Source organism: Apis dorsata, unplaced genomic scaffold (assembly GCF_000469605.1).
Source record: "Apis dorsata unplaced genomic scaffold, Apis dorsata 1.3 scaffold_52, whole genome shotgun sequence".
NCBI classification, from domain to species: domain Eukaryota; kingdom Metazoa; phylum Arthropoda; class Insecta; order Hymenoptera; family Apidae; genus Apis; species Apis dorsata.
In genome coordinates, this window is record NW_006263353.1 from 1,498,397 (window position 1) to 1,509,885 (window position 11,489).

Sequence of the window (11,489 nt, forward strand, 5' to 3'; positions counted from 1 at the left end):
TATTAAAGGTCCCAAAAAGGGAACGATCGTTCAATCTTCGATTATACAACACACAGAGAGGGAGAGGCACGAAAACATTTTTGCAAGCAATAAACGTCAGCCCCGGCACCGGACAAAAAGGCAGAACGACAATCTCCTCGCCGATATGGGCCAATCAATTTCGCCTCGTCCCTCGTGCTTTTTGATTTTCCATCGTTCCCAACCGGATGGGCCATTATCCTCCTCGGCGCGGATTTATCCAAGCGGCGGCTGTAAAAATTCCTCCCCTCCGTTTCCACGATCCTCCTCCATCATCGTTACGAATCGACGATGAAAAAGAGGAAAAGTGTCGAGGTGTTCGACGAATAAAGTACGTGTATAAGTACGTGCGTAAAAGTGAAAGATTTAAAAATATAAATTTTCTTTTTGGATAAAAAATCATACAAAGATTCCATGAAGTTATTATTGTACGAAAGATGAAACGAAATTCAATGCAAATTAATACTTTTTCTTTTAAATATATAACGTGTACTAAAAATCGTATGATTTAAAAAATTATAAAATACATTATACATAAATATGAAGCAATTTGCAACAAAAAGTATATGCAAATAAAATGAAATCTATAAAAAAAATTAAAAGAAAATTAAATTTTCATTGTATTTAGAAGACAGAAATAATATTTACTCGGACAAAAATATTCTCGATCAACTATTTGTTTTGCAAAACATTCTCCAGATAAATAATAGCTTCTTCCTTTCATTTGCAAGACAAGAATCTTCAATTTTCTTCACTCGCTCTGCTTTGGAAAACATTTAAGTTTCTCTCGCTTTTCTTCTTTTTTTAATTCAATTTCAAAGCTGCTATACCAAAAAAAAAGGGAAAGGAATGATTTAAAAAGTAAGAGGATGGTACAGAGGCTAAAGATTAATCGGGATGGGTTCGAAAAGAGCCGCAAACCAATCGAGCCTTCTTTATTCCGGGATGGTAAAGATAATCTGTCACCGCAAAATGGACGATTCGTTCGTAGCACGAAAATATATGACTCGAGATAACCTCTTTTGGATTAAAAGGAGAACGAATGGTGCGCCATAAAAATTGTATCGTTCTTCTTCTCCTTTAAGGAATCGTATTTGTTCTTCCCTTTCTTCTTATTTTTCTTTTTTTTTTTTTTTTTGAAAATTTAAAGGGATTGGAATTCTTTGTTCCTTTGTTTTGGAAATATTGGGGGTTTTGAAAATGATTCAGAATACAGAACAATTCAATGGATTGATTAAAATGAGAAGAATTTCTATTTTAACATGGAATTTTTTTTTTATTTTTATTACAAATCGATTATTTTTAAATAATTGATTCTCAGAAAATCTTATTTCTAGTTCAAGAGAAAAGAAATCATAAAATCCACGTATATCACATATATACCATAGCTACGATTACTGTATAGAAGATAAAACAAAGATACAGTTTAAAGTTTTCTCTTGTATTAAAGAACGCGTATGTACCGATAATAAAGAATAGAAACGAGAGGTTTACTTCGATGATCACAAGGATCAATGAAATATTCATCGAAGAATAGGTTGGCAACTCTGTACCGAACTCTAATGTGGAAAGCTTAAATTTCAAAGGAAAACTAGGAGGATCATACTCGTGGAAAATATACGAAAGAGCACCGCAATGCACATCTGCATACCGCACCTGTGTTCACTGCGAATCCATATTCAAAATTCAAAAGAATTCTCATTGGCCTGTTCACGCCTGTATTTGCATGTTGTATCGACACGATAAGAAGTACAAATTGTTGTTTAATAGAATGAGATATCTGAACTATTCTACATCTCTTAAGAAATCGATTTATTAGATTAAAAGTTTTAATTTTTCGAAATTATTTAAATTGTAATTAAATAAAAAAGGATAATGATAGTATAAAAATAAAATGCTCGAATCTTGAAAGAGTTATGCTCTATTAAATCGATCGTAGAAAATTTAACGACCTGCCAATTTCGTCAAAATTTTCACTGTTTTTATAGGCGAAGATAAAAGGATTTAGAAAATTGAATTTATAACGCGAAAAATTCTATATATCCTCTGGAAAATATAATTTTATTCCCCATAAATAATTAAGAAAAATTAAATTTCAATAAATAATTGCAATTCTTCCGGAAGAATCGAACGAGATATAGTCTAACCGAACCTAACCTCAAATTGGCTGGAAAAAAAAAAACGATTTCGATCCAATTTCAAGAGATATTTAAACATTGCCAATCCCCAGAAGAGAGAAAAGGCACAAGTTATAATTGCGCCACATGATGCATACGTTAGCATCATGGTCGACGAGCTTGTAAAACCGCAGTACTCCTCTTCCTCGACCTGTCTCCATCTCTTCATCATCCTCCAACTGTCCAGGGAACTATCAAGCGCTCACTCTGTGCCGAAACTAGCCCGGAAACACCGCCATTATACCGGTACCGCGGATTTATTGCCGTTGTTTTTGTCGTTCTGCATGCTCGGTACAGCGGCTCATTTGGAAACTTCGTTCTACCATTTGAATATGTTCTCTGTCGTTCTTTTTTTTTTTTCTTTTCTTTTCTTTTTTTCTTTTTTTTTCGTGTCTTTGAAACGATGATATTGAATTGATAGAAAGTTTGAGGCAAGTTTGAATTAACTTTTTTTGCGATAATATATTATATGGATTATAGGGATTTTCTAGGGATTTTTATAGGAATTTTTGAGAATGGAAAAAAGATAAAAATGTTCGAGTTTTCTTTACACGTTCCATCCAAGTATCGATGCCATTTTGAATTTCGTCACTATACATTTACAATATTTTTAATACGATATTTAATTATAATTTTCATTAACTGTTGTTTTTATTATATTTTATTACATTTTTCTCGCGCATTAGAGACCATTTTTAAATTTAAATTCGCCGCCACGCAGTCAGTGATTAATTTCGTTAATGAGTCTCGAGAGGGCAGTTGTGTACCTTTTTTTTTCTCTCTCTCTCTCTTTTTTTTTCTTTGTTTCGTAAGCCTTTTCTATCCATTAAAAAAAAGTGTACGTGCGTGCGATATGAAATGCATTGTGAAAAGTCCAATTATTATTTCATAGGATTTTCGTAAAAATTAAAAAGAGTTTTGATACAAAAAAAAAAAAAAAAGAAAAAAGTTGAAACGAGTTTTTCTTGAATATCCAACGAGATACGAAGGCAAAGCGTGACCTATTTAGAAAATATTGTAAATTTTCCTCATTAAAGTTTTTCTCGCTAAAAATTTGAGTCTCAAGGTCACTCTAAGAGCTGCTGGATATCTTACGATATTGGATGATGTTCACTATAAATGTATAAGTAGAACTCAAAGACCTAGATTCTAAACGAGTTATATCCATATCGAAAATTTTATTCCATCATTTTCAACTTCATAAAATCGAGATCTTATTCTTTTTCCAGAAAGAAGAAAGTCCTTAATAAATAAACTTCTTGTTTACATAGTTTGCATTTCATCATTGTCGAGCATTTCATCTCTTCTTTGTATTTTATTATTAAGAAAAAGAAAGCTCTTAAAAAAAGAAGAACGCAGAAATATGAAAAAAAAAAGAGTAGAGATATAAACAAGATATCGAGTATTTTACAACACTCTTAATGCAGTTTCTCTCTCAGAAATTATTGGACATCATTGTCCAATTTAATCTTAACTCGAAAAAAAAAATAAAAATAAAAATAAAAAGAACTCGTAATTTAGCTTAATATTTACATTATATTGTAACTTTTTTTATTTCGAAACTTTCTAGATCAAGAAACGACAAAAAGAGTTCTCATCTTCCTTGTTTAAACTTTCTTCTTTAAAGATTTTTCACACAAAAAGAGATCCACTTTTCCGTTACACGTTTCTTTTTAGAAAGTTATATCATATCTGTTCGAGAAGTAATTCTCGATAAAACGGCAATATTCTTTCGCAATAAATACCCACGTAAGTATGAAAGGATTTCATACGAAGGAGAAAAGTATCTTCTCCACTGTTCGTAAAAAGGTGGCAAATTTTTATGGCAATTTCATACGAGAAATCATTTCATAACCATTCATACATTTTTAAGAGACCTTGTGTGCTTAAAAAGAAACAATTTAACAGTTTCTGAAAAATTTATTTGTCAAGTTGAATTATCATTTTATAATACGAAAAAATATCGTGTGTAATATGTATATGTATATCGTTTACCCAATAAAAGGAAAAAGTGATTTACGAAAAGATAAAAATTGAAAGTCCTGAGAAAAAGAAAAATTCTATTCTATCTGATTGTACAGATTTCTTCTTTTTAAATGGTGTTTCCACTTTTTGTAGTATTTATGCAACTTTAAATAGCGAGTTACTATTACGTAAAAATTTCATTTTGAAGAATTTTTTTCAATATTTTAATAACAAATGTATATAAAAAATATATATAAATGTATAATAAAAAATTATCCTTTTTTTTAAAAATTAATTTATATATTATATATTATATTAAATATATAATATTTTTTTTAATATTAAATATTTATAATGATATAATGAATAGTAAAACATAAACATCAGTGATTTTAAACTAAAGAATAGAACTTTGGAAAACAAATATAAAAATCCAAAAATTAATTTTTACCACTATTTATTATTAAAAAATTAAAAATATATTTTAATATTCGTTATCCAAAAATTCAAATATTCTATTTTATCCAATATCGTTATCCACTAAATTAAAAAATTAAAAATATTCCGTCAACAATTCTTCAAGATTCAATATTAAAATTTCCATCCACTTGAAATTCACCCTCTCGAGACTATGCGTCTTCGATATACTTTAAAACGACGACAGAATGTTCCAAGATAAACAAAAGAGGTCTCCGAGTTGAAGAGAAGAATGCCGCGGATATCCTACGTTATATTCGTTAATCGAACATTAATCTTCAAAGACACGCTATCTCGGAAGTGTATTAAACTTGTGAATTAATCCCGTTTAAATTCTATTCGCAATAAAGCAAGGGGAAGGTTTTAAATCATTTCTCGAGATGAAACATTTATCAAAAGTTAACATTAAAAATTATTTATAAAAAATTAACAAAAAAAATTTAAATTCGCATTCGTTAAATAAACTCAATATTTCTTAGAAATGAATAAATAGATTTTATATTAATTTCAATTGGTAATTTAAAAAAATCGTTTTTATTCCATAATTTTGATATTTCTTATAAAAAGAAAAAATCAATAATTTCATTTTTATCAGAGGTTATTGAAATTATGCTTTTTTATTTATAATGCAATAGAAAAAAATCACAATTCTTATTCAATATTCCTTGCAAAAAAAAAATAATATTTAAATAAATAAGTAATCTTATTCTACATTAATTTTAATGAATCAATCCTCTCAAGAAACAAATTCAAATTTTTACTAAAAAATTATTATTTCACATATAATTTTAATTCAACCTTTCTAAATTCTATAAGAAATAAAAAATCTCCTAATAACATCTCAGTTCAGTGATTTTTCAAAAGCGATTAAAATCACTATTGTTTACAGATACAATTAATTAAAAAAAAAAAAAATCACAATTCTTCTTCAATATCCACCAACTTTGATCTTTCCTTCGAATAAGGAAGGAAGACAAAAAAGGAAAAAATACATCCTTTATTAATTTCAACGAACCTCCACCACCAACCTCCACCACCAACCCTCCGCCAGCGATCAGAAGCTATTAAAATCACGTTGCTCTGATTCCGTGGAATTCCACAGGCACAGAGGGGCGATTTTAAACGATGGAAACGTTTAAAGTAGCGACAGGTACGAAAAAAAATATTATTATATCGTTTCCAATACGAAGATGGGCCCACGATACCGGAATATTAATGGGGGTGGTTTCTCTTCTCCGTTCGATCACGTAAAGGAAACGTGTGCTCTGTTCCTTTCTATCAGAAAAGTTATAGTGGCAATAAGTAAAATAAGATTTTTCTCCGAGACTGTCCTTTTTTAGATGATTTAACTTCGTTAACGTTTAGGTTTACTTTGCTCTCTTTGTTCTTTTGTGAGAATGATTCGAATGAAATGATTAATTTGATAATTTGGAATAAGAGTGAAATTAGGATAAATAGGAAAGTTGTTTGAAATTTATATTTCTTGTTATATAATTAAGATTGTATAGAAGGATATTTTGTTTAAGGTTAGGATGAAATGATAGGATGAAATATTTCTATGGATTAGAATAAAATTAAATTCGAAATTAAATTTTTAAAAGATTGGTAAAATTTGATTTATCGATGAAATAAAGAGAGAATTTCGAATACCTATCATCTCTATAAAAAATATTTATAACGTTTAAGATATGCCTTAATATTTTATAAAAAAAAAAAGACTGATGAATAAATTAAGAAAGTTATATTAAGAGTATAATATAATTGATTACTTAAAATGTCTCGTTCCAAAAATTATACTCTTCGACAAATAAAAAGAAGAAATGATATTAATATCATTATTCAACAAAAAGGACCTGTAATTCGCTCAATCTTTTTAATTCAAAAGTTTCAAGGGAAATTCAACCACGAACAGTCTCCTGAGTAATTTCTTTATTCTACGCAAACTGTCAAGTCCCAAAAGATCGAATTATAATCACGCATTGAATTCATTTAATTAAAAAAAGTTACTTCTTGCTTTACGATTTTTTACCAGCTACAACGAATAATTAATTTTATTTCATTACCCTGTTGCATCATCTTATCATGCAAATATTCAAAGTACAATACTCAATAATGTTTGAACAATAAGCTCCATTTTTTTTTAATTATATTCATAAAAATTCGATTTTGTACAAGCCAATAATAAGTAATTAATAAGACTTAATTCATAAGCCAATTGTGCATTTTAAACAACAATGATTTCATTAAATCTTATTGTATGAATATAAATTTCTATAAATTAAATAATTAAATACAATTAAAAAAAAATAGACGATTTGATTATAAGAATTATTTCAGATTCGTGAAAAAGTTTTATTTTAACTTATTTATATCCATCCCAAATAATTAAAATATCACGTTGCACGGAGAAGACAAAGGAGAAAGGGTCAACGTGGGATCAGACGTCTCTGGGAGGCGACAATACTTAAGATCTGCCTTTTTGTCCGTGTAATTAAGCAACCAGATAATAGAACGCGACAAAGACGTTGCCAGAAACTTACGTTTGGTTTTTTAGTTGCCCACAGGCCAAACGAAATGAACGAGCAAAGAAAATTAAAAGCTGGATTATGCGTATAACTTTGAAATACGTTGTAACTTTTACTGAATGTTTATCGTGAAACGTTTTATGGAATTATATAAGTATCATTATGAAATAATATTATTATATTTTGATTAATTGATTCTTTTTCTTTCTAGATTTGTCTAAGAAGGTAAAATGATTGTAGAATTTTATTTTACATTGGGAACTTAGATGTATATAAATTCAAATGATGTAATAAAAGTGTGTTATCTTTTATATATTATACATCTAAGTATATTTTTATAATTCTATAATTATTGATTTTTAGATCTTTAGAATGTTGCAAATCCTTTCATTATTCAATTTCAAAAAAGATAAAGAGAGAGAGAGAGAGAAAAAAGGATTTTTATCACTTTCGAGTTTTAAGATTGCTGTAAGCTTTCTGAATCTTTTTAATCTTGTTTGAATTTTATGAGCTTTATGCCTCATACATATGAATATGATATTTTAAGAATTTTGAAAATTTGATAATTTTGTATGTTTTACTATTCAAATTTGAACAATTTTTGCCAAATTCTAACAAATATATTCTTATTTGATGAAAAGACATAGACTTGTTTAAAAAGATAATCTTTTCCATTATTAAATAATTGAATTTTTGAATATGTATTTCAGGAATATATATTGAAACTTTACACTGATTCTCATGAATTTTTAAATTAAAAGATCACTTGATGATAACTTTAAAAGAAAGTTGAAAACTTCTTATAAGAAGCTTGTTAAAAAAAGAATTTGGTTTGAAGATTGCTACTTCGTAAAATAAAAACTAACTCATTTAAAATTCTAATATTCTCCTTTATGAAAAATGTAATTTTCATAGATTAGAATATTGATATCATACATTTTTTCGTTCCTTGTCAAATTTAAAAATTAAATATCTTATATTAACATCCTATACTGGCAAATTTTTATCATTATTCTTATATATTCTATAATTTTAATCTTTCAAGCTATGCAGACCTATTTAAGATTTTCATCAACCTATAATTTCAATCTACATATGTAAAAATCAAAATAGGATCACTAAAGGTTTTTCTCAAATTTTTCTAAAATTTAATTTTGGAACACTAATGCTATATAAATTAAACAATTTTATGAAATACTTTTCAATATTTAAATAATTTAATATAAAAAAAATTTTATAAAAAATTTCTGTGAAATTTATGATGCAGATTATTTTTGAAAAGAAAAGCTAGATTTGTTGAATTAAAACCATAAAATGATTATAAAACTCATCTAATTTTTCTATTATATTCTATTATATCTATTATATTTCTATTATATAAAATATTATAAAAACAATCGTTATTATTATCCCTATAAATATTCTACAAAACAGAAAATCAAAAAAAAATGAACTCTTTTTCCCTATATAATTATAATTAAAGTAATTATATTTTGAAACATACTCTTTCAATATTCAATTCTAGTTATATTTTGAAACATTTCTCTTTACCAAATATAGTTTTTGCATAAGAGTAACGAATACATTTGCATTATGTTATATTTCCAAACTATCAAGCTAAAGACATGCAAAAAAGTACTCACTCTTAAACGCAGCTTCAACCCCACGTAGCCTTCCAATGACAACTGCAAGTTGTTCCTTGTGTTTTATACTGTCCTGCTCGGATTGCTCGTTGAGGGCACGTTGAAGATTTCTCTCCGCTTCTTCTTCCTTCAACGTAATCGTTTCCTGAAGATGATCGGCATGCACCTGTTCTTGCAATTTCAATTGTCGCCGCAGTTCGTCGTCGAACTTTTTCTGCTCCTCCAGCAACTGCAAAACAGGAACAAATTTTGATTAATCTTTTTTCAATCAATAATTTTTCATTTCTTATTGATTATTAAATTTTATTTTCGTTCTTTTTGAATAGTTTCTTTTATTTTGAATTATTTTTTTATGGAAGATATAGAAATATTAAAGAAAGAGATAAAATTTTTGAAATTAGCAAAATTCATTTTTATCTTTGTTTTTGAATAAGAAATGAAAATTCAATTTTTCCTAAGATACGAAGAAAGAAAAATTTGAATGTTATTGAAGAAAATGAACAAAATCTAGAGTTTGATAGATAATGTAAATCAAAAATAATTTATATTATAAAACTCTTTGTGCCTCTTATCTATAAATTTGATATTTCCAAATGTAAATATATTTTGAATGAATATAGAAAAAAAAAATCTAAGAAAAAACGCATCTCAAATTATCCTTTTATTTTTATTCCCCATTATTAATAATTCTCGAACTGAGAATTCTTTTTATTAAATTAATGTTTATCTGAATCATGATGGTAATAAAATCGTAATATTCAGTTGAAGAAACGGCGTTAAGAATTAGGAAAGCCTGGAGCGTAGCTCGATGTAGGACAAAGAATGACAGTCAACGAAACCGCCCCTTATATTTCAAAACATTGCTTTTGGGCAACGAGGGCGTAAACAAGGAAAGAACGACTTGATTCCTCGAGTTCTTCATCCAGAGAACAAAAGTATACACGGGGTGTCTTGGAGTACGGGAAAATATTTAAAGAAACCGTTTGTGAGACCATCCTCTGTGAAAAATGTCAGACATTTTCCATCCCCGCGTAAGCTCTAACAATGAGAAAAATTTTTAATACAAGAATAAATTTAAAAAAAAAAATTAAATGGAAAAATATATAATCCATGAATTATATATAATATCCATTCCGATTTCAACTTGTTAGCAATTCAATTTCTTCAATAAAAATTATGAAATCAATTATGCTCAATTAAAAATAAGTATATATTTATTATTTAAAAATTTCGTAAATTCTATTTATTTCCTGATCTCAGATTCTCTATCTTTACTTAAAAAAAAATAAAAAATGTGTAACAACTTTAAATACTCCTATATAAAAAAAAAAAATTAGATGTTATATTTTAACTAAATATAAATGTACATAATGTAAATAAACCTAAATAAAAAATAAAAAAATCCTACCATATATCTAATTAATCTATTTCCCTCAGAAAAAAAATTCAACATCTCGAAAATCCTCGATCCAATCGAATGGATTGAGTTTAACCACCGACCAACAACGACTTTGACTAATTATCTGCGCCTCGAGGCTCGCCACCCTTATTGACAAGCGAGCCAAGCATCCGCCCTAATATCCACAGCTTTCTTCGTCGTTCTCCGCTTTCGTTTTCCGCTTGGCGGGCAATGCACACGCCTATATCCACCCTCCTTCCCTATGCAAGGGAATATCGTGTCAATAATTAACGGTCGGCTGACTCGACAAGCAGCCATGTCGAGGGTAAGAGACAACAGTGAACAACGTGGAGACTGAAGAGCACGAGATACTTAGCCGTTAAATCCTTCGATTGGCCAATCCTGATCGACCCCCGATTAGGGATCATCATCCTCGTATACAAGCATTGGATTTTCCATCAACTCGACAGAGACGCGATCGAATCAATTGGCGATTTAATCTTGGGGATTAGAAGTGTTCGTTATGTGTAAAGTGAATATGAAAAAAAAAAATTATTTTTTTATTGTTTTGTCCTTTTCAACGGAATAAAAGTTGATTTCGATTGCTAATTGATTTGAGAAATTGATAGATTTTCGTCGAAGTGTGTAAATTATTATTTTTATTGATTTTAGAAATTCAATTAACTGTTACGAAATTTAGAATAAAGTATAAATACTCGTTTATATTATGATCATTATTAAATTTATAACAAAAGAAAAAGAGATTGTAAAAAGAAAAATTTAAAACATAATCAAATTCATCGTATTTATTATATTAGTATTATACTTCTTCTATTAATTACAATTAAATATATCAAGATTAATAAATTCCATCAATAAAATAGTTACAAAAATAATATATACACATTCTTTATCTGTTATACAATTTATATAATTATTGTTATATTGTTATATTTCTTAATCATGAAAATGAAAAAAGAAGAAGAATAATAATAATATACATTTTAAATAAAAAAAAAAAAATATCTCTTCAACAACATCTTAAGATGCTTTTCACCAACAGACAACTCAAACAAGATCCTCCCCTAACAACCAAATCGGTTCCGAACAATTTCTCTCGAACACGTCTCAAATCTCCTCGTCACAAGGACAGCCCTTGTCTGTTCACGTAACTCGAAAATTCGTCATGTACTCCCGGGCGTGAAAATCGAAAGCCTCACCGAAGGGAACAAAGAAACATAGAAAACAGCAACAACAAAACAAAACAAAAAAAAAAAAAAAAAAA

The 11,489-nt window shown here is 28.2% G+C and overlaps 1 protein-coding gene across 8 annotated transcripts in view; it reads right to left on the minus strand.

Annotated features, from left to right (window-relative positions):
• The window catches only part of LOC102681143 (MICOS complex subunit Mic60), a 58,149-nt gene that overhangs the window by 34,698 nt on the left and 11,962 nt on the right, over positions 1 to 11,489 (minus strand). For all 8 annotated transcript variants that reach the window (XR_004151795.1, XM_006609192.2, XM_006609196.2 and 5 more), the window contains one exon: positions 8,806 to 9,034. Coding sequence is in view for 7 of the 8 variants with exons in the window: in XM_006609192.2 (XP_006609255.1) it covers positions 8,806 to 9,034 (229 nt within the window). In the remaining variant the exon portion in view is untranslated. The remainder of the gene's footprint in view (positions 1 to 8,805; positions 9,035 to 11,489) is intronic.